At 36.3% G+C, this 23,967-nt stretch overlaps 1 protein-coding gene across 2 annotated transcripts; it reads left to right on the top strand.

Moving 5' to 3' along the window:
• The first annotated feature begins 1,122 nt into the window (after window positions 1-1,122).
• On the top strand, window positions 1,123-23,857 carry LOC133194357 (uncharacterized). Of its 2 annotated transcripts, XM_061330335.1 has the most exons (19): window positions 1,123-1,204; window positions 1,933-2,403; window positions 4,313-4,427; window positions 5,677-8,317; window positions 8,938-9,039; window positions 9,614-9,709; window positions 10,890-10,969; window positions 11,416-11,451; window positions 14,696-14,792; window positions 15,027-15,112; window positions 16,335-16,483; window positions 16,683-18,968; window positions 19,113-19,189; window positions 19,285-21,083; window positions 21,255-21,538; window positions 21,768-21,942; window positions 22,731-22,794; window positions 23,025-23,124; window positions 23,349-23,857. In XM_061330335.1, exons 1-19 carry the CDS (start codon window positions 1,190-1,192, stop codon window positions 23,391-23,393), a joined length of 8,718 nt encoding a protein of 2,905 aa, XP_061186319.1. In that variant the 5' UTR covers window positions 1,123-1,189; the 3' UTR covers window positions 23,394-23,857. The 2 variants fall into 2 exon arrangements, with proteins under 2 accessions (XP_061186319.1, XP_061186322.1); XM_061330338.1 differs by lacking the exon at window positions 11,416-11,451.
• The last annotated feature ends 110 nt before the right edge of the window (window positions 23,858-23,967 follow it).

Genomic DNA, 23,967 nt, shown 5'->3' with positions numbered 1-23,967 from the left:
AAAAAAAAAAATAATAATAATATGTAAAAGCCGGGTCCAGCATTTTTTTTTAAAGTAGAGAGGCCCACCCCCCTCCCCGGCTAAAATCTTTTTTTCCCTTCTAGATTTAATATTAACAAGATGTGTTTGTGAAACACTGCTGCCCCCTTTGGCTGCTTAAGGCGAAGGTTAAAGTTTCATAAGTGCAAGTCAGAATCCGGGTCAAGGTCAAGAGATCAAAATGTCGTTACCCAAAGAAAAGACCAACCATTCAAAAGTTATGGTCAAGGTTAATATTTTTTAAAAGTGGGTCGGACTCCAAGGTCAAGATCAAAGGGTCAAAATCAATGGTACGCAAGGGAAGACCTTGTCATAAGAAATACACATGCAAAATATTAAAGCCCTGCCACCGACTGTTCAAAAATTACAGCTAAGGTTAAAATTTTTTTCAAAAGTAGGTCAAACTCCAAGGTCAAATTCAAAAGGTCAAAATTGTTGGTATTCAAAAGAAGGTCTTGTCAGAATGAATATGCCTGTGAAGTTAAGTTCTAGTACTAACTGTTCAAAAGTTATAGCCAAGGTTAAAGTTTTTTAAAAAAGTGGGTCAAACTCTAAGGTCAAGGTCAAAAATATTTAAACCAATGGAAAAGTCTTGTCACGATAAATACACATAAAAAATATGAAAGTCCAAGCACCAACTGTTCAAAAGTTATGGCCAAGGTTAAAGGTGGATAAATTTTTGCCAAAGTGGGTCAAATTCCAAGGTCAAGAGGTCAAATATGTTGGTACCCAAAAGAAGGATTTGTCACAAGGAATACACATGTGAAACATTAAATCCATAGCTCTAACCAATCTTAAGTTATGGGTAAGGTTAGGCCCTAAAGTTTTTGCAGACAAAAAGCTAGACAGACAGACGGACAGGGCAAAAACATTAAGCCCCCCAAATCTTCGATTACGGGGGCTTACAAAACTGAATTATGCAACTCTGCCACCTATATTTATCATGTATATAAGGGCCTTCTTCGTATGGATCCGTTTTTCGTATTTTTTTAATGAAAAATTCCATTTGCTCTTTATTATCAAAATATCAAGTTTTGATAAGATCCCTCATTTCAAGATAATCTCGCTAGGGAGAAAATCACGCGAGATGAAATATGGCGGCCTATTTTCAAAACAAAGAGACAGTCGGTGGAAAAAATAATGAATCATTATGACAAACAAACAGGTGTATATATATTGTTTTATACTTTAACACATAAGAACATCCAAGCATGGCATTTTTAACAAAACATGAAACTTTTCCATTTTTCTCCAATCAAAATCGATCGTGTTTACTTGTTGAAACTTGTTCAAGTTCTTGCCCGCTGTCAATACTATACACTTCATATGTCAATGGTGGATACGACACTCAGATTTTAGGTTAGTCAGGCAACTGGAAGGCATAATTAAGCTATTATATTTTTACATACGCCTAGAAATAAGTTGCATGTCTTGGGAATAAGGCGAAGTAATTTTTTTGTGAAATTATTAAACAAGAACAGTTGTGCAAGCAGAGGATGATTGCAATAACATGTAATTACATGTGCATTAAATGTTGTTGTCATTTCTGAACTACTTTTATTTAATATAAATAATGCATACTGACTAAACATCTATTTCATGAACTATGACAATGAAACAGAAAAGGTCAAATATGAAACTTTTTATATAATTCTGAAAACTAGACATTTTCATTCATTATACAGTCAAGTTTCTAGGATAATCATAATAATATTTGAAATGATTTGTAATTGGAGAATATTTTAAAACAGGCTTAAAACTATGTCCAACAATTAATTGATAATGTAATCTATTATCTTTAGCAAACTCTAATCTCTTGTTTTGAGTATATATTTTACTTTTTCACATGGTTCATTTTGATCATGTTGATATTGTATGTGTTGTTTCATGTAGGTCTGGTTTTCACTTCCTATTGATCCTGGGATAGAGGACAACTGTGAAGGGTTCCCCACCAGGTCATTAGAGGGTCAGTTCTCCGTGTCCAGTTTATCCCAGCAGACCATCAGATCAAGAGAAATTAACAGACTGAATTACTGCCAGTCCCTTAACCCAGGACCTGTCCCTCGGCTAAATCTGAACCATCAGGAAAATACCCACACCATTCACACATTTAATCTATCAGCCAGGAGTTCATTATCTGCATATTCTGATCGGCTTTCACAGGTGTCTATAGAATTAGAATCGGCATCTTTGTCACAGATTTCTTTAGAAGACACAATTAGCTCTAATTATCCTAGTGTAGAGAGATTGGAAGCTGCAGAATATAAAGATACTCGTCATGCCAGTGAGGCCAGTGTGAAATATAAAATAAACAATATGGAAAACAATGGGAGGTCATCCATAGATTCTGGGGCAATGAATCATGTAAGTTTGTAACCTGAACTTCAATGTTTTAAATAATTATTTTATACAAGGCATTGAAATGTTTTCTGAGAAAATCAGATACTGTATGTGTACTTAAAAAAGCGGGCTTCATATTATAGCGGCTTTGGCGCGGATAACAATGCTCTAATTCATAAATACAGTTAATAAATCATGAATAGATAAAATAAATGGTGAGGATGTGTGTAGCACTAATTTATGATTATATACGCCAACTAATGAATACTCAGTAAATGCGCTAAATTTTGAATACGTCAATTTATTTACACATACAGTATTCCAGCAACAGATGATTTATGTATTAATGATTTAGATATTTAATAGAGTAAACCCATTTATCAATTTGTATATGTAGAAATGGAAGTTAATGTTAAAACATTTTATATACTGTATTAGTAGAATTTTAGCGAGATACAAATTTAGTGATTTGCTTGAAAAATCAACATATATACATGAGATATACTCTTACTAGTGAGAATTATTTTTAGCAATAGCAATTTTATAATGTCATTCAAGAAAGTTAACATTTACCTCCAGATTGAAATGAATTATTACAATTAGAGATACATGTATATAATTTTACTGATGTTAACTTTCTTCTTAATTAGCTCTACTGGTCAGAGACCAGAAGAGCTTATGCGATAGTAAGGTGTCTGTCGTCCGTCCGTCTGTCTCTCTAGCTGTCTGTCTGTCTGTAAACAATTTTTCAAAATGCTACTCCTCAATAGTTTTAGTCTGATTTCAATATTATTTGGCACACAAGTAGACTACACTAAGATACATAATTCTGTATATCGGTTTTTGATTTCGATGAACGGTGTTGCCATGGTTACTAAAAATAGAGATTTCTGAGAAGTACTTTCAAAACGCTACTCCTTTTACAGTTTTGGTCTGATTTCAATATAACTTAGCACACAAGTAGACTACACTAAGATACATAATTTTTTTATTTCTGTGAACGGTGTTGCCATGGTTACTAAAAATAGAAATTTCCTTGAAATACTTTCAAAACGCTACCTCTCCTACAGTTTTGATCTGATTTCCTTACAACTTGGCACACAAGTAGACTAGACTATCATACATAAATCTGTGTAGTGGATTTTGATTTCAATGAACGGTGTTGCCATGATTACTAAAAATAGAAATTTCTGTGAAGCTCTTTTAAAACCCTACTCCTCCTACAGTTTTGGTCTGATTTCAGTATAACTTGGCACACAAGTAGACTATACTAAGATACATAATTCTATTTATCAGTTTTTTATTTCGATTAACGTTGTTGCCATTTTTACTAAAAATAGAAATTTCCTTGAAATACTTTCAAAATGCTACTCCTCCTAAAGTTTTGATCTGATTTCAGTATAACTTGGCACACAAGTAGACAACATTATGATACAAAATTGTCTTTATTGTTTTTTGACTTTGTTGAATGATGTTGTCATGGTTACTAAAATTGAAATTTCTGTAAAATTCTTTTAAAAGACTACTCCTCCTACAGATTTAGTCTGATTGCAATAAATCTTAATAATACAAAAATCTCAATAAAACAAAAAGAGACTTCACCAAGGATCATTATTCTATGTATTGCTGTTGCAAAGTCCAAGTGCTATTTTTAAGTACAAACCAGTAGAGCTACAGTCTCTTCAGAGACTTCTGGTTTTGCTTGTTTTGATTGAATCATACTAAACATTTTGCATGTAAGATGTACAATGTCAGACATATTTATTTAACCATGATTTGAAAATATATGTATATGTCACTGTATTGCATCGAATACAAATGTTATTCTCTCTCTCTCTGCATGCAGAAAACATAGGAGATGTTTATAAAATCTTCGAATAATTACTCACAGTCATAGTTTATGAAATATAAGTTTATTATTATTGTATTGCAGACGGGATCCACGAATGATAGTCATAACGGAGATTCCAGTCGGGCTTCACCACTCCGCGGATTATCCTCTGATGAAGGATCTGGATGGAAGTCGGAAACAACAGAGAACTCTGATGGTAAGTTTAAATTCATACAACTTTTTAAATAAATTATATAATTTCAATTGGCATATTATTTTTCAACACACAAAAAAGGTTGTTGTTTTTTAGTTCAAATATGTGCATGTTTAAACTGGTGCTCTATAAATCTTACAAATCTCAGGAAAAAAGAGTGGGGGAAAAGTTATTTCTTACTACTGGTTACCTCAGTTTTAATTTGTAAGTTTATAAATGCTCAGTACTGGATTCTTAATTTAGGAAAGCTGTGATTTAATTGAAGTCCTGCTTCACATTGTGAATACCCTGTCATAGTCACCTTATTGTATGTACATGCTCCTTGTCTGTCTGGTTGTGTTTTGATTTTTAGGTAACCTTAGTCTATCTCAGTATGCTATTGGCGGGGGAATCACTCTGATTGTGTTTTGATTTTTAGGTAACCTTAGTCTATCACAGTATGCTATTGGTGGGGATCACTCTGATTGTGTTTTGATTTTTAGGTAACCTTAGTCTATCACAGTATGCTATTGGTGGGGATCACTCTGATTGTGTTTTGATTTTTAGGTAACCTTAGTCTATCTCAGTATGCTATTGGTGGGGATCACTCTGATTGTGTTTTGATTTTTAGGTAACTTTAGTCTATCTCAGTATGCTATTGGTGGGGATCACTCTGATAGTGTTTTGATTTATAGGTAACCTTAGTCTATCTCAGTATGCTATTGGTGGGGATCACTCTGATTGTGTTTTGATTTTTAGGTAACCTTAGTCTATCTCAGTATGCTATTGGCGGGGATCACTCTGATTGTGTTTTGATTTTTAGGTAACCTTAGTCTATCTCAGTATGCTATTGGTTAGAATCACTCTGATTGTGTTTTGATTTTTAGGTAACTTTAGTCTATCTCAGTATGCTATTGGTGGGGATCACTCTGATTGTGTTTTGATTTTTAGGTAACTTTAGTCTATCACAGTATGCTATTGGCGGGGATCACTCTGATTGTGTTTTGATTTATAGGTAACCTTAGTCTATCTCGGTATGCTATTGGTGGGGATCACTCTGATTGTGTTTTGATTTATAGGTAACCTTAGTCTATCTCAGTATGCTATTGGTGGGGATCACTCTGATTGTGTTTTGATTTTTAGGTAACCTTAGTCTATCTCAGTATGCTATTGGTGGGGATCTCTCTGATTGTGTTTTGATTTTTAGGTAACCTTAGTCTATCACAGTATGCTATTGGCGGGGGAATCACTCTGATTGTGTTTTGATTTTTAGGTAACCTTAGTCTATCTCAGTATGCTATTGGCGGGGATCACTCAGAAGAAGATTCACCTCAGAACAGTGTCCAAGAGGAGTTTTTAACATCAGCTATCTCAGAGGTCTCAAAGGACTTCATCTCTGGTAACTTCTCCCCCTCTAAATACCCAGGGGCCTCAGCAGAAAGTGACAGTTTGTCAGACGGGGATAATCAGGGGCATCTGTCTGGGGCCGTGTATGCGCGGTATCCAGAATCTGCCACTGGAATGTCAGACTGTGAATGGAATCCATATGCCACAGAATCAGATACCAACCACACACCACGATCTAACGTTAGTGAAGCAATTACAGCTACCACAACAATTACCACTACTGCTCCATTGAAAGACATTGACTTTATGGCTAAAGAAGACAGACTTGAAGAAATTTATGCTCAACAACTATCAAGAAACAATTCTTCCACAAAGAGAAACTCACCACCGAGCCCCAGTGCTAAGTCTTCAGATTCAGGAAATGGGAGTGTGAAGTCGTCATTGAAAGAGGAGGATGTCAATTATCGCCAGCCATCTGCATCATATGTGCTCTACTCCACAGAAGTCAAGTCCACAAGTTCTCAAGGGAAGATTTCAGCATCAGAGAGTGATTCAACTGTGAGAGCCTCTGTAGGGTCTAGTAACTCTGACTCTTACAAGTTAACATCTAATCCGTTTATACCTAGCAGCTACAAGGCTTCAAAGTCAGATTCTCAAGTTACTCAGAAATACGATCACCAGAGACCAGAGCCACTTGGAGGCCGATCTGATGAATGTTTATATGCAAAGAGAACAACCTCTCGTGACCCAGTAAGGGCAACAGTATCAAGAGGTGGGTCAGATTTCAAACTTACAGATTCTGAAGGATATCTACCTGTGGATGAAAGAAGTAAGTTACTAAGCAAACCACAAACTTTTGATCCTCCCATGGAAAAGTCGGATCTCCAGACAAAGTCCCAGGGAGGTAGATCCACAGAACAGCTGGATATTTCTCAAGGTTTGGAGGAAGATGCTTTGTCTCAGAGAGTAGCAAAACTGTTGAACAGCGCTAATGAACTGGGTTCTTCTCTTCATCAGAGTCTGTATAGCAAGGAAGCGTTAGGAATGAATGACAGGGAAGACTTCCCAAAGTACAAGTTCTCTCCCGTACGATCTCAGTATCCAGGGCTGTCTACTCCGAGCCCCACAATGGGAAATTCAACTCAGGAAGATTTGACAAAGTCAGCCAAATCAATGGCATCCGATGCAAGCCTGAGGTCATCACTAGGGGAAGAAGTTGCCAAGCTTCTTGCTCGTACAGAAAACATTCCTGGTAATAAACGCAATGAAGATGTGTCTGCTGCCAGTGAACCAAGCAGTAAGACATTTATACCAATTCCTCAGGAAACTCAGGCTGACATTGAACCTGACAGTAGAAAAAGGAAAACTGCAGCAAATGGGCATGCCAGGCATGAATCTGAGGACAGCCAGAAGTCGGAAGATTCACTGGACCATAAAGTAAAGGAGATTTTACAGAGAACATCTTACGTGGAGAAGAAGCAGGTTCCAAGAAAGGTAGACCCCTCAACCCTGGATTACTCACGTTTACAGAAGGATTTACAGGAGATACAGAACAGTCTGCCTGTTCATCTCAATCAGGACAACTCTCTGGATGTGACAGGAGAAAAAGAAACACTCGGAGATAGCCTCAAAATTAGTGAAAAGTCTTTTGTCTCGGAGGCTGAGAGTGCACGGAGTGGTGGTAAGAAGCTTCTGTGGGACCATGGAGCAGACCTGGGGTATGAAGACAGTGAGAGATTTCTGCAAACGATGAAATCAGATACAGAAACACTGGAGGCTAGTCCTGGTTCAGAAGAAAGGAGCTACGAGTCGTCAGGAAAATCCAGCCAGAAAACCAAGGACGAGAGCACAGAGAAAGATGATACATCAGACGTAGTTTCAGATCAGCTAGAGGTGGAGATCGATGAAATTCGTATTGGTAATGTTGCACCTGATGTTGAAGAGATCATTGCGAAGTACCAAAAGAAGAGTGGGCCACCCTTAATGGAGCCTCAATTTGAGGAGGATACAACAGGACTTGCTAACAGAGTTTTCCAAATCCTGACCACAGAACACCCAGAAAAACAGGCCACAGGGATATTGGAGAGAGTTGTAAAGGAGGAGGGTAAACTCATCCAAAAAATGGCCGAACTTCCAAAACTTGATTCTAGTTACGATGGATATAATCTACCCTCCGCAGATAGCAGCTTTGCTCCAAAGGATAAAGACATCAGAAAGCAACTGGAGTGGTCTGAGATGAGTTCCCTTGACTATGGTCACCCTGACAAGACTGGACTCTCAGAGATGTCATTTAGGACTGGCCTGCCTTTCAGTGCCCTTGGAAATGCAAAGACATTCCTTTCATCACAGCTACAGAAAATGTCTGACCAAACATTTAATCACAGCATTGAGCTGCGAACACCTTACAGGAATGTTGTGGAATGTTATACTGTGTATGGCACAGAGCAGAAAGGAGCATCAAAAGAGGCATGGCCACCCAAGGATAAGCAAGGGAGACAATCAGAGACAGGTCAAGGGAGAGAACCCCGTGCTGATAGGAACAGAAGGGAAATTGATCCATTGTCAAAGTAAGTTAAAAGACAAGTAAACATTATATGTTGCTTGCTTTTTATGTCAGAATCACTGCATGATAATTACTGGCTGGGGAATCATTAGATGCTTACATATTTCTTACTTTACCTGTTAAACTTAAAAAAGTATTGAATGCAAACATATTTATCATATATTACAATAAAATTCTATATTTATTTCAGATAATAAAGTCATAACTGTAAATTCAACACTTTGAAATGTTTGTTAATTAAAAAAAAACAGGAGGATAAGAATTTAGTTGCCAGTTTGTTGTTTGCTACTAGTTGTGAGCTTTATATCAGTCTTAAGCACTTTATATTTAAAAATAAAATTGTACATGATTTTAAATATGTTTGACAATTTTGAAGGGGGAGTTCAGCATTTTTGGAAAGTTTCATGGCATAATTTGAATGGAAAATGAATCTTTAGGATATTGAATTTTTCAAAGATTTAATTTGCTTATCTTTTACTGTTGGTTGCCTTTTAGAAATTGTTGCAATTTTAGGACAAACTGATCTATAGCTCATACACATATATATCACTATTGTTTGTTTGGTGCATGATCTGGTGTCACATCGTCTACTGCTAACATGGCTGCATGCACTTCACTTTACAGTGAGAGATTTTTCCTTAACTCTTTGGATACGACCCCTGTAGAGTTAAGGCCGCGCCGCTATAGTGATCCTAGAGAGCTCTCCCCAGAGGGGCGGGGAAGCAGGTAACAGGCGTGTTTGTAAAATTCAAATTTTGCTGGTCAGCTTCTCATATTTTAATTTCAAAAGAATTAAAATTCAACTTCTGTCATAGTAAAATGCTAGACAGAATATGGGTCCCTGAAATTTGTTGACAGCAAACATGGTAGATTTGACCAGTTAGCCAACAGTATATACTATTTTTGGGCTCTTGTTATATAAATGAAGACCAGCTGTTTCCTTACACATGTAAACATCATGTAGGCCTGGCAGATATGCCTAGGATTTATGTATCGATTACCAAATCAATATATAATGTTAACTTGATTATTTTCTTAATATAAAATAGATAAGGAAAGAAATACCAACACCCTAAATTTACTTAATGTATAATTATGAAATAATCTTATCTGAATATTGTTCATACAATGTCACTAATTTGAAAAGATGAAACAGGACTTCGGTGAATTATGGAAAGAAATAAGATTGATTTAGATTTATATAATTTTGATGATCAGCATTTAATTCCTAATTCAGGAATTATTCTGATGTGTATGTACTGTTAAGTGGGTTTTTAAACATTCTTTTTCTTTCAATAAGGGAAGGACATAGCAGAAGTAAATCTGAAGATAGTAAGTCTATCCTACCAGAGAGTGACCTTCAAAGAGACATGTCACGACCCCTGACCTCATCAAGGTGAGACAAACTCTTGACTATGATGAAGCTAGAAAAAGTTAAATTAGAAAAAAAAAATTAAGTTGATTTTAAGGGGATGAAGGACACATGGTCACATGACTTTGTTAAACTACGTCATAGTCTCCATTTATATAAGTGCAAAACGTGTAAAGCATCAGTTCTTTTATAAATTTTTGACAATTTTTTTCTTTAATTACCATCTTATATTAAAAAAATAAAAAGTTTAACATTCTTGTAAACATTAACAGATTATGAAAAAAGATTGATCCACTCCTCTGTTTCTTTAAACTGCGCGTCCAACAAGTCGGTGACGTCATACACGATCTGCTAGTACAGCAAGATCATACTCGGTGAATACAAGGGTGGTATTATTATGTAAAAACAGGTCATAATCTGTATATGATGAAGTATTTTGAGAAACGGGGAACACAAAAATTATTTTTGCATGGCTGATGACGGAAATCTTATGTAGGTATATCTTATTTCGCTTATTTAGCTTACGTGTGACGTCATAGTTGGTTTTTCCCGTACTCGAGAAATGTAAACATGACAAGTTTTTGTCCTCCTTATGTCGTCTTTAACGATGTCCTGTGCAATATTGAGGTCAGTTTCACCATTCGAAATTTTTACAGATAATAAATAATTTGAAGGACTTGCATTTCAACGTAAATTTAAAAATATTGAATGATAGGATTTTTTTGTAAATTACGTTTTTTGTTGTTTAAGTTGTCTTAAAAAGTTCGTAATTTTCCCTATCCAGATGCAGTGTGATAGATGAAACTTGCCTTTTCGAATTTTAAACCCAATTCATACTCTGAAATATTTTAAAAGATACATGTTCACTTACATATTTTTTATATATGCTTTAAAAATCCAATTATGGACAGAGTAATGAGTCCGGAAATATGGAGAATTAAAACTCCACTTAGATACTGTAGGGCATAACATTTGTCAATCAATATCTCTAAAATAAGGTAAGAAACCTAATGATATAACTGCTTTAAGATATGTGGGACATACTTAATAAGAAATATACAAAATATAAACAAAATTGAATGATGGATATTTTTTCAGCTAAAGGTCCTTCTTCCCCTTAAATTAATTCATAGATTTAGTATTTTAAGTTATCCCTAAGAGTATGTATTTAATGTTACTTATTTTGACCTTATGACTCTTTAAGTAGCACAGGAGGAGCCAGACCCAAGAACATATCCTCTTCAGGCCAGAGAGTGGAGGGTCACTCTGATGGTACACCCCCAGGTAAGTACTAACACACATCATCAGACTTGAAGTACACACCAGCAGATTCTGCATTCATATTGGATCTTTATCTTTTAAATACAGTTTTATTGAAAGTACCATTCTTTTCACTCGATGTAAAGAAATCTGAAATTCCTTAAAAAATCTCAGTTGTTGTACTGTATTTAATTTTTAAATTGTTGGAATATTCTTAATGTTGATGGAAATTGGTCCATTAAGATTTTCTGCTAACTATGTTTTTTTTTTTTTTTAAATTTTAAACAATATTTATTCAGATAAATCTGAATGGATTGGGCAACAGTAATTGCCTATAAATACCCTCCTCATACAAAAAAAGTTTTTTTTTTTTTTTTCTAAATTCCATTAAAAAATGCTGAATTGATATATTTGGGAATTTTAGTCCATGTACCTACATATATAAAATTTGGTATAAAATATTTTCTTAGTTGGTAGAAGAAAGCCATACAAACCTAAGTTGAGAGGTATTTTGTTTATGTTTGTTGATTTATTTGTCACTGTGTTATTTGATATGAATTAATCAAACTACCGTCTGTCTAGTTTTCTTCCTGGAGATCTGTTCAGTAAATATTGCATATATAATGTAGATAATCCTAATTGGCGACTAATTAATCGCCATGGCGCCTAAAATTTTTGATTGGCGCCTAGAAATTTTCCCAAAGTTGCTAAATTGGCGACCATTTTAAATTGACTTGTTGATCGTCGAATTCCGGAAATTTTCACATTTATGATAATTTTTCTGAAAAAGCGAAAAGAATTTTTAAAGAAGAGAAAATTATTTTTAACAATGGACATGTCATGTTTTCTTAGGCACGTCGTGGGTCCGTATATTATATTAACCTTTAAAGTTGGCATCTTAGAAAAATTGCCTGGCAACTAAAAATTTGCAATGGCGACTAAATTTTCTTGATAAGGCGCCAGCTGGTGCCTAAATTTTAGAGGCCTGTAGTCCAGTGTTCATATGTAGAACTTGAGTACTTAAGAATTACCGGTAAATATCCTTATTTTCTCGTTCACTGTTCATTCGTAAATACCAGTAAAACATTTCTTTTCAGAACCATAATTGAAAAGACTCAATTCAAAATGAACAATACATTTATTAGTTATGAGTTATACACTCAGCTTTATACAAAATATTTCTTTGGGTTTTCTATCCCAGCACTGACTGTCTTCATGAAACATAACATTCTACAATGATAGAAAATATACATTATTCAATAACAGTTAAAGATTTCATTTTGTTCATTTTGATTTTCTTCTTCAAATATTGTCTATTATTAGTTGAGCATGAACTAATAATAAACTAATAATAAATACCCAAGACATTTTCACTCACATATTAAAGTGCATATCTAAGTTGATAAAGTTAAGAGAAAACATATCAAACACTCTACACATAAATAGTTCACTTATGCTGACTAAAAGAAATTAAATTATGTTGCAATACCAGTCAGTTTCTATAAGAGGGAAGAGTTTTAACATAACAGCTATTCAGTGTCTCTCTGTCTGTCAACTCATGAATCCCATTCATAAAATGCTTACTAACAATGTTAAGGATGTGACTAATGTTAAAAAACACATCTGTATCTAAAGTGGCTTATTTGGAAACTAAAGACATAATTTCAACATGATGTCATGGTAACGTTTGTGATGTCATACCTTTATTACATCATAGTGCCATAAAAGTTAAGTAATGTACATAAACTGAGGTAAGTGAAGATTTAAAGTCAATGTCTGACATTTGACCAAATTTTGGCAAATTTTCTAACTTTTTGAGGAATGAGTGACACTTAAGAACATAAGATATCAACAGAACGAGTTTAGTACATAGTTTTCTAAAGATAGGTATTGAAAAATTAAAATTTTAAAATCCTGATCTACTCTTGACCACAAATGAAATGGTCAGTTTATAAGATTGTTTTGAATGAAGTAATACATGTATACAAGGTTCTAATTTTGAGTAGTAATTTCTGAGTAAAATAATTAAGACTTAGAATTAAATTTAGTAATAAATACTGCCCTAAATTTATTGCAAGTCAACAGCAAGGTAATAAATGTTAATTACCCTAAACATGAATATTCAGGAGGGAGAATTATCCTTTAATGGCTGTGGAGTCGTCGTGTAACAGTTCAGTTCGCTTGAACTGTGACAGATTGAACTTTTAAAATGTGTTGTTAACACTAATTACAGGGCTAGTGCAAAAATGTCAACAATAGAGTTACGTTGATTTACATGAGTGCTTATGTTTTAACATAATCAATGTTAATGAGTCACACAGGTCAAAGGTCAGAGACATTCCAAATAACAATGGAATGTAGCAAATTTCAAGTTTTAATTCTAATAAAAAAAATATTGCAATTGAGAACATCATTTACCTCATAAACACAGCTCCAGATTAGAGGGAAAAAAAATTAATAAATGATAATTACCTGGGGGAAAAAGTCACCTGAACATGTATGGAATTTTCTAGAAGCCAGTTACTGTAGTAGAAATTTCTAGAACAGAGAGACATTCACCTTGTGTCGTTTTATATAAGTTTCCACTGGCTACGAGCAAGTACACACAGATGTCAACAGAAATTAGAGACGCAAAACGGCAGCATTTCAATTACATTATAATTAGGTTCTAATTAGGTTTCATCCTAATCATAATGATCTGTCATTTTTTGTAACAGGTTTATGAGTGAGATGAGATTGTACGACTTCTTAAATTACAGCAAATTGCAAATTTTATCAATTTATTTGTAATTTACATTATAAAGTACAATTTCAATTTAGCTATTTAAAAGTTTCATAAATTAATATGAGTTTTGCTTTGTTTTTTGGTTTATTTTTGTTTTTCTTCTTTGTTTTTCCTCTTTATTTTTATTTTATTTGTATTTGATTTATGCTTAAGAAATACTTGATCTGTCTGCAATAGGTTCTGAAGAAACAGGAAGTTAACTAGACAGCTTCATAGAAACTGTTTGAGGTTACTATGGTTACCCATAGCTTCACCGATTTTAATGTTTTCTTGGTCATTAATTCGTTTGTATTCACTGGCATTCACACGTGAGATATGCAGGTCACTAACAGTAGACCACTCCTACACAAATTTAAATTAATTGTAATTAATTATAGATCCAGGCTATGCTAATGACATAGTAATAAGAATTGGTTAACAGAAATTTCATTATCCTAATGTGTTTTAACATCAAAGTAACTTATTATCATGATGCAGAAGAGATCTTTTTTTTTAAATGTTTTAGTACAACAGAACTAGAATAATATGAATAATATGTTGCTTAAATCACGTATCATCAGGGCAACTCCCTGTAATTTCTTTCTGTGGAATTGGTACAGATTAATTAATAAACAGACCTTTTTATTAACCTTTGTTGAAAATAAAAAAAAAAATATTTGTAATCAAGTTTAGATGAAAACCAATTAATGGGTTATTTTAGCAAAAGGCAAATTTAGCGATTTGATCTTAAAAGTTAACATTTATTTTTAGCATAATTAATTTTTAGTTTTTAAAGGGGAAATTCTATTCATTTACTTTGAAAATATACGTAATTGAATTATTAGCAATATCTATTTTCAGCATTACCAAGACCATTGCTAAAAAATGCCAAAATTAAATGATCGCTAAAAATTTCCATTATACAGTTTTTATGAGGAATAGACAATTCAGTGTTTGTTTCTATATTTAGTATAATCTATTTACAGACAGCAGTCCTGGGAGTGGAATGTCCCCCGGGGATTCCGATGTCAGTAATTCTAGTGCATCCCATCGTAGAGAGGGACCCAAACTGAGGCCATACAGGTCTGTACATTTTAGTTGTGTTTTCAATATTAGTTGCATTTAGAATTTTAAAATTCAACATTGATATACCTTTATGTTCAAAGTGCCAACAAATAATTTAATACATGATATATAGAAAATAACTTTTTTAACCTTAATTTGCTATAAGTTTTGTCACATATAAAATATTGTAACAATACATATGAACTTTTTCCCTTAGAGACTTATAAAACTGTAGATTTTGACTTTTGACAGGCCCCCTGGCAGTCGTGAGGTATATTACACAGAGACTGACGATTCAGTGGCTGACAGTGTTACTACATTGGAAAGTACACACACAGGTCAGGTCAAAGGTCACCAAGTCATCCTTAGTTTACAGCATGATAGACATATGCATGGAAATGTATAATCTGTAGTGCTTCATTATTTGCATGATTTTATCCTGAAATTACAGCTCCCTCTCTCTCTGTGCAGCTGATTATCTGTAGTTAAAGCTAAACATAAAATTCCAAAGATACATGTAACTTTCTTGAGTCTCTGGTTTGTTTCATTATGTACATGAGTTAATATAAGGATACCCCCCCCCCCTCCCCATCCCACCCTCCTTACAAACCCAAAGATAAATACCCAGTAACAAAAAAAAAAAAAAAAACACAGAAAGTTTAAGGAATTACTTAATAAACTTAATATAATGATTATATATGACTTTTGTAACCCTGAGAAGATTATCAGAAAATAGCCATGAAACTGTTGATAAATCAATATCCAAGAATTGTTTCTGTTGTCCTCAAACAAAGATATTTCTTATAATTTATAATCCCAACTTAAAAATCCTGGATCCACCCTTGATATACCCTTATTGTAACTTCCCAGAAATAATGGCATAAATAGAAATATCTCACAAATGTTACACACATTTATTTCATAAAGAAAAACTCAGCCTGTAAATTTGGTAGTGAGTTTCCCAAAAATGGCATGAGTCAAAATATCTTACAAATACACACATTTATTTTATAAAGAAAACAAACTGAGCCTGTGAATTAGTGAGTTTCCCTAAAATCAGTAATGTACAATAATCCACACTTTCACTTTCACTTTCATCCTCTCACCCTTGCAGTGTCTCTCAGGCGAGTTTTACAGGGCAGTAGAATTTCCCGTATCCGAGGTAAACAAGTGTGACTTTAACAATCTTGTTGTCCTGGTGCTAATAATTTATTATGTAGCTTTGAGATTTGATTTCAGCTGTAACTCCATTAATAGATCAGTTTTGCTTTATCTAACACATTCTGTAATCTGTGACTAATCATGTGTACAAGAAGGGTTTGATTTCCTGTCGGATGTTAGATTATTAGTGAAATATTCTAAAATGGCTAATTATGTAAATTGATCAGGGATTTGTCACAATCATCACCACTTTTTCTACACAAAATTTCACATGTTGGATTAACTGAAACCACACAGTAGTCTACAGAAAGCTATTACCAATTTTCTTGTAGACATGTAGCACTTTTAATGCTATTTCTTTGTCAGAGAATGCTATAACTATGTTGTTGTATTTAATAGGCTCTGATGATGCAGTTGGCCCTTATATTCCTTCCCAACACCTAGGAAGCAGACAAGATGGTCCAAGATCCTCTGGTATCTATGGCAACCGGAGTAATTTGGATGTTGTTGAGGATGCTCTGTCAACAATCGAGGAGAAATCCATTTCTGTAAGTTTTTATTTTAGACATAAGTACAGTTTATAATGTCTTTGAAGGAAACCAAGCATTTTTCATGCAGGATAAATTGTGGAATTCAGATGGGGTTGATCAAAAACCTGAGCTACAAATTCTCTCTAAGAATTTAAAATCTGATCAAAATGTTGCTTTGCATATAAATCAAACTTAATGAGTTGACATGTTTTTCCAGGATGACAGAGAGCGAGCTTTGGGTGACCTTGCCAATCCTTTAAGTGACCTTTACAAACGGGATAGTGGTTTAGAACACAGCTCTAGGGTTCCCATGGCAACAGACAGAGCACCATCTGTTGGTAGTGATCACTTCTCCAACAGGAGTGGTTCATCAAGAGCTAGTGATCATCTACATAGTCATGACCAGTCCACTGGACTCCATTCCAGTCATCCTCATAGCTCTGAAGGAGGTCGTAATTTTGATAATTTCTATGAAGAAAGTAGGATGTCTATGACAACACGATCAGATCCTGGTGACCAGTTTGCTACTCCCCGACGTGTGCGTGATGTTTCAACAATTTCGGGTCAACAGGCACACAGCAGTAGGGAGACCAGCAGTGATAACCTTGTTAAAAGTAAGTCAAGGTCAGAAACTGACCTTGTGACAATGAGTCCTGAAGGAAAGCAGATTTCGTCCTCTCCAGCCTCCCGGGGAAGACTGATGGATATGTCTGCCCAGCCATCACCCATCTTGTCTTATCCTAATTCCCTCATCTCACCTGCATTTCAAGGAGCTGTGAGACAGTTGAATGAGGCAGACAGAATTCTAAATCAGGTATTTGGACCTGAAAGCAATGGTGACTCATTAGATGCTGATGAAAGGAAAGGGAATTCATTTAGAGAATCTGATAGAAGACCCATGGTGAGAGATGTTCCATATTCATCTAGGAGACCAGTAGAGGATGAGTATAGTAGAGCTAATGTACAAAGTAGACAACCTCAAGAAGAGGTAAGGAGAAGAGAGGATTATAGAAGCAGAAGACCAGCAGATGATGACTATAGCAGAGGAGCTGATGCACAGAGTAGACAACCTCAAGAAGAGAGTAGGAGAAGAGAAGATTTTGGAAGTAGGAGATCTCCAGATGAGGGGTACAGTAGAGGGGCTGATGTACAAGGTAGACGACCTCAAGAAGAGTTGAGAAGAGAAGATTATGGAAGCAGAAGACCAGGGGATGATATAAATGAGAGGAGGAGAGACAGAGAGGATAGGAGTCCATTAGAAAGGAGGTCAGGTGATGATAGGATGCTCACTGAAGATGTAGGAAGAAAAAGCTTGGAAGAAAAAGAGCCACTTGGTGTAAAAAGGCCAGAAGAAATTCAGCCTGAATATGTCAGATCCAGACCACAGGAAGAAGAAATCTATGACTATGCCAAGAAAGAAGACAAACCAGACCGAGCCACACCTAACCAGTATGACCATTTGGGAGATATCATGAAGCAGTACCAGAGTCGGCCACTTGAGCCAGGCAGGGATTCGCTAGACTATGACTCCAGACCCAGATCCACAGAGCTAGGGAGAGATGGGTACACAATTAGTGCTGCTTCAACTCGACCATCTCATTACCCATCCAGAGGAAATGTTGGCTCAAGGTCTGACAGGTTACAGGATGTAGACATTCCAAGAACATCAGCTTATTCAAGGCCCATGGAGGATGATAATACAAGATTCGACAGACGACAGGATATAGAAATTCCTTCAAAATTTGTTTATCCTCCTCCAGTGGAGAGTAGCTACAGCACTCGTCCAGCAGAGATTGTATCTAATGATTACATTGCACCAGACAGACCTATGTCATTTGAGAGTCGACCACTTGAACCAGGGACTGATCTGTATCAGTCAAGAGCTCCAGTGGAATCATCAGGCTTTTACAGTGGACGCAGTGACAGCGATAAGGAATACAAGAGAGTTTCTCCACTAGAACCTGGTCATGGCTTGGAAAGCAGATCTTTGGAAACTGGAGGTGACCTTCCATACAGGTTAGGGAGTGAAGATCTATTAACTCGGCCCCTAGAGCCAGGGAGAGGTCTAAACAGTCACCCATTGGACATGGCCACTGACGTACCCTACAGATCTGGAAGTGACATTTACCAACAAAAATCTGCTACAGACCATGAATCTTACAAGTCTTCTTCAGCTGATTTCCTAGAGACTGGAACCAGGCAAGCACTAGATGATGTGTCAGCTGACCAGAGAGGGTCAAAGGTCGACAAACATGATTACATTGAAAGAGAGAGGGGGTGGTCTCTGGACAGGGGCCAGGATTATTTGGACATGTTTATACCACGGGCCATAGACAAAGAAACAAGGAGAGATTGGTCTGATGAGAGAAGATCTGAGGGTCAAAGGTCAAGGGAAAGGTCATCTGAGAGACTGAATAGGTCAAGGTCACCAGCCAACAGAAGCAGTGAGAGAGAGCTGAGGGAATATCTGGTAGATGGGGAAATTTTCACTGAACTACCACAGGTAAGTTTTTGTTTTTGCTCTATAAAAATAAGTACATGTATATATCATTATATGTATTTCTGAAGTATAAAGACTTAGAGGCACTCAAGAAAATTTCCATTCAATTTTTTTTCTATGCCACTTTTTTTTTTATATTCTATCAAGGTTCCAGATGAAGAGTTTGAAGACATGGTGAGGACAGAGAGGTTAAAGGCAAAGAAAGAGCTAGAGCTAATGAGAAAGTTAGTGTATTTTAAACTTATTATTTTATCATGAAAATATAGATAACTCACTTTTAAAAAATTAAATTTAATATTAATATTTGATTTTATCATAGAATGAAGAGACCTAAAGGCCACATTTTATCTGAGGAAGAGGAGAAGGAATTTGGGGCTGAATTTGACAGCATCCCACCCAGTAAGAAAGCCCAGGCCCTTAGAGAAACCCTCGAGAGGGATAGAGATCCATCTCTTCCTGCCAACATCAATGACCTGTGGAAGAAATTCCAGGAGATGAACGAGACACAAAGTGACAGCAGCATGAATACATCGCGGATTGAAACCCTGACCAGTCTGCTGCGGAACCCAACAAAGCATGTCGTACAGAGGGCACTGGATGACCGGACATACCAAAAGGTCAAGGAGAGGAGGGTTGTACAGGAGCTGGCAGACATGGAGAGAGGAACACAGAGTAAGGAAGGGGACAGCAGGTCAAGAGATGGAGAGAAGTGGAGGATGGAGAAGCAGAAGAGACGACAGACACTGAGTGAAGACAAGAGTAACGGCAGCTACGCAGAAATCCTGGCAAAGCAGAAGAAAACAGCAGGAACAGAAAAGAAGCAGAAGAATAAGGAAAATAAGATGAAGGGAGGTAAAAGTGTCAGGGTTCAAGAGGTGAAGAAGTGTGAGAGTGCTGATACATTGTACTCCATCCCAGAGGATACAAGCTTCGAGTCCAGTAGAGGAACATCACCTAATGTGCTGACAGAGTCCCAGAAGAAAGCCAAGAAGCACAGGCAGAAGAATGTGATTGATCCTCTAATGGTGAAACTGAAAGAAAAGGTGGAGACTCAGAAGAATAAGATTGATGTGGAGAGAAGAAAGGAGATGAAAAGAGTGGAGAAACTGAAGAAGCTGGAGATGTTACTGGGAGCTAAGAAGAAAGGGAAGCTTTCTGATAAGGCAATCTCTGCTGAGCTGGAGAATGTGTCCACAACCTCTGTTCCACTGTCAGATGAGTCATCCACCTTCCTACATTCAGATTCCACTCTGATGGAGGATTCAGGTGATTCCACCCGGCCAGTTCTTGATTCAACTTCATCCAAAGACAGCAGCATAGAGCTGCAGAGAACTCGTATCAGGAAATCTAAAGACAATAGGGACTTCCAGAAATCGTCATCTGCTGCCATTCTTCTAGAAGATTCTGAATCCCAGAGTGATATTATTGTAATCCGTAAACCAAAGACAAAGCAAAAGAAAGATAAATTGAATGATGAAGCAGGGCACAGGTCAAGAGATCGCAAGAAACATCGAGAGAGGGAGTCATCTCCAGCCAGAGAGAAATTTCATTTGGAGACATCCCCTGTTAGGAGTAGGAAATTGAGAGACATTGGTACTATGTATCCCTCCCCAATTGTAGTCAGTCCTCCAACAATGAGGAGAAGACCTAAGGAGGTAGCAATGAAGTCTGAGGCTGTACAGACAACGGGGAGGAATGCTTCCCCGTCCTACAGCAACACCATGGTCATTCCTGTCCCCCTTATGTCACCAGAGAGTCAGAGGAAATCCAGATCATCTCACTCATCTAGGGAGGGAAAGCATCACCACCAGAGAGGGTCACATCAGGAGTGGTCCCCAGACAGGTCAAATCTGATTCATCGGTCGTATACCCCTCCTAGAGCAAAGTCACCCTCATCAAAGTCGTCTGGTCAACAGAGAGTCAAGTCAGCTTCTCCTGTGACACAATTCACAAGTCGTCAGAGAACTGGGTCAACTTCTCCTGCCAGATCCAAGATGTTTGTTCCAGAGTCAGACTCAGAGTATGAGAAATTTACAATGAAGACACCTCCCAAAAATAAAATGTTTACCCCCGAGACCCCCGAGGATGAGTACACCGCCAAAATGAGGGACAGTCCAAGTAAGTTAGTTATACCACTGTATCAAAGAAAATATAACAGAAAAAAATCTTAATTTCAAAACTTTAAGTATTCAAGGCATGTTTTCAAAAGAAAAGTAGGGTGATTTTTGTAAAAAAAAAAAAAAAAAAAAAGTAGGGATGATTGTATGTTATTTATGAATTTGTTTATAGGAGGCATGGCTTGGTACATCCCCATGGATAAGGAGGTCAAACCTTGGAGAAAGCCACTTAAAGAACAACAGGCTCATGCCGTGCGCAATGAACCATGGCAACCAAAGAATGTCAGCTCCACCCAGTGGAAGAACATCGTGAACTCGGACATCATGAACAAATCACGTGACACAAAGTTTGATTTGAACCCTGAAGGAGAACCGATTGAGAACAAGGAGAATACAATGGAGGAGTCGGACGAAGATAATTCAGAGTCCAAACCCCTCAACAAAATGTCTTTACAAGTAAGACACATGATGATATGATAATGGCAGATATTGAGCTCATTAATCATCGTATCATTTTTTATTGAAAAAGAGCAGAATGAAATCTCATCTTTGGTACATGATGAAAAAAAAAAGCATCTTCTATAATCAAAATTTGTTCATTATTTAAGTATCTTGTCATTTTACATACATAAATATGCAAAAGGTCTATAAATTTTTATTTTAATTCAATTTTTTTTATTCTTAGGAGGCCTTTAAGCTCTACAAACAAAACACAATTTCCCGAGTCCGTGAGCGCCAGAAACGAGTAACCCTTGCAACAGAGGAACGAAGACTGGTGACAGCCATGGAGGCAGAAAGAGAACGACTGTTTGCCGAGCAGAAAAAGAAAGAAGCCAATCCTGATGCTCATCCGTATAGTGGTGAGTACAGATAACTGTACAGTTAGGACTGTGTGACGGTCACCCGTACAGTGGTGAGTACAGATAACTGTACAGTTAGGACAGTGTGACGCTCACCCGTACAGTGGTGAGTACAGATAACTGTACAGTTAGGACAGTGTGACGCTCACCCGTACAGTGGTGAGTACAGATAACTGTACAGTAAGGACAGTGTGACGCTCACCCGTACAGTGGTGAGTACAGATAACTGTACAGTTAGGACAGCGTGACGCTCACCCGTACAGTGGTGAGTACAGCTAACTGTACAGTTAGGACAGCGTGATGCTCACCCGTAGAGTGGTGAGTACAGATAACTGTACAGTTAGGACAGCGTGACGCTCACCCGTACAGTGGTGAGTATAGATAACTGTACAGTTAGGACAGCGTGACGGTCACCCGTACAGTGGTGAGTACAGATAACTGTACAGTTAGGACAGTGTGACGCTCACCCGTAGAGTGGTGAGTACAGATAACTGTACAGTTAGGACAGCGTGATGGTCACCCGTACAGTGGTGAGTACAGCTAACTGTATAGTTAGGACAGGATGACGGTCACCCGTACAGTGGTGAGTACAGCTAACTGTACAGTTAGGACAGGGTGAGGGTCACTGTTGCTATGACATTCTTATTTTCCCTATGATTGTTGTAAAAATGTTGATGTCTTCAATGAATTTGTGTACATATATTTAGAAATATTGCATTACATGAACATGTATAACCCTGATTATTAATTATCAAACTGCTTGAAGTTGATATGTCTTGTTTTCTTAGAAAATCTCCATGTTCCAAAGAGAAGATCCCTCACTAAGCAAGAAATGAAAGAACGTACTAAAAAGTGAGTAAAGCGAGACAGAGATAGGTGATGCTATCAAGGCTAGAGTGTGTGTACTTTGTGTCCTTATATATGCGTATCGTTTACAGTCCATGTTACTTTGTATCATTGAAATACACCTGTTTGTTTTGTTTCATCTTTAAAACAAAATAACCTTTCTTCCTGATTTTTTACAATTTTGCAGTTGGTATTGAAAGAGTATCCACTTGATGCATGAATTTTTTTTATGATAGGTCATACAAAAAACTTGCTGAGGTTGTTGAGAAAAAGAAACAAGAAAAACGACAGGAAGATTACGCATTGAACAGATTGAAAGCCAAGGTGTTCAACAGGGTAAGACAACTCTGTCAAATAGACATGATTATTAAATTACTAAGGATGCAAATATTTCCATTTGCATTGGATATGGCTCAAAATCAGTTTAAATCTTTCATGAAATTTTACTTTCTTAATAAGTGTGACTGCATCTTGCAGTATATTAAAATTAGTAATTCAGTCTAACACATACATGTATCAATTTTACATCTGTGAATATTGTTATATATTTGTAATTTCAGAGAATACAAAGACATGTGTTGAAAAAGAGTGCAACCTTGAGATAAAATGGCAGCCACTTATTTGTTCCTTGTGGAATTCTTGTCTGTGATATTGACTTTGTCAGTGAAATGCCTGACACTTATAGTTAGAAAATCTAATAGGGATAATTGTACATGTTTTAATGCCTTATGTCATATTGATATTTAAGTAATTACCACTAACTCTTAGCTAGATCACAAATTAGGGAGTGATTTTGAAGTCTAGAAATCTCTATTTTTTAGATAATACAGACTCCTAATATCTCTTTGTCTTGTCATTTGAGAAAAATTGTATTTGTGCCATTTTGTTCAGTGGTGGGGGAGTCAAGTAATATGTCAAGAGTTGTCTGTTCTTGATAGTGCTGTTAAGCATTAATAAATTAGACATGGGCATTCCCTTTGCTAGGAGTATATCTGGTATTCATTACAGACCTAAATGTATTTTATTCTGGACATATGATCCAATATTTAATAAATTAATGAATGCTTCATACTTGCTTATCTTGATCATATGTTGCTTTGATCAGCGTAATACAAAAGCCTTCTAGATCACTTCAAACATCTTAAAAGTTTATTTTGATAATAAATACACATTTAGGTT

Source organism: Saccostrea echinata, unplaced genomic scaffold (genome assembly GCF_033153115.1).
Source record: "Saccostrea echinata isolate AGI-Se365-2 ecotype Australia unplaced genomic scaffold, CSIRO_AGI_Sech_v1 ptg000001l, whole genome shotgun sequence".
Taxonomy (NCBI): domain Eukaryota; kingdom Metazoa; phylum Mollusca; class Bivalvia; order Ostreida; family Ostreidae; genus Saccostrea; species Saccostrea echinata.
Note: the sequence above shows the minus strand (reverse complement) of the source record. Positions and strands in the feature narration are given on the sequence as shown.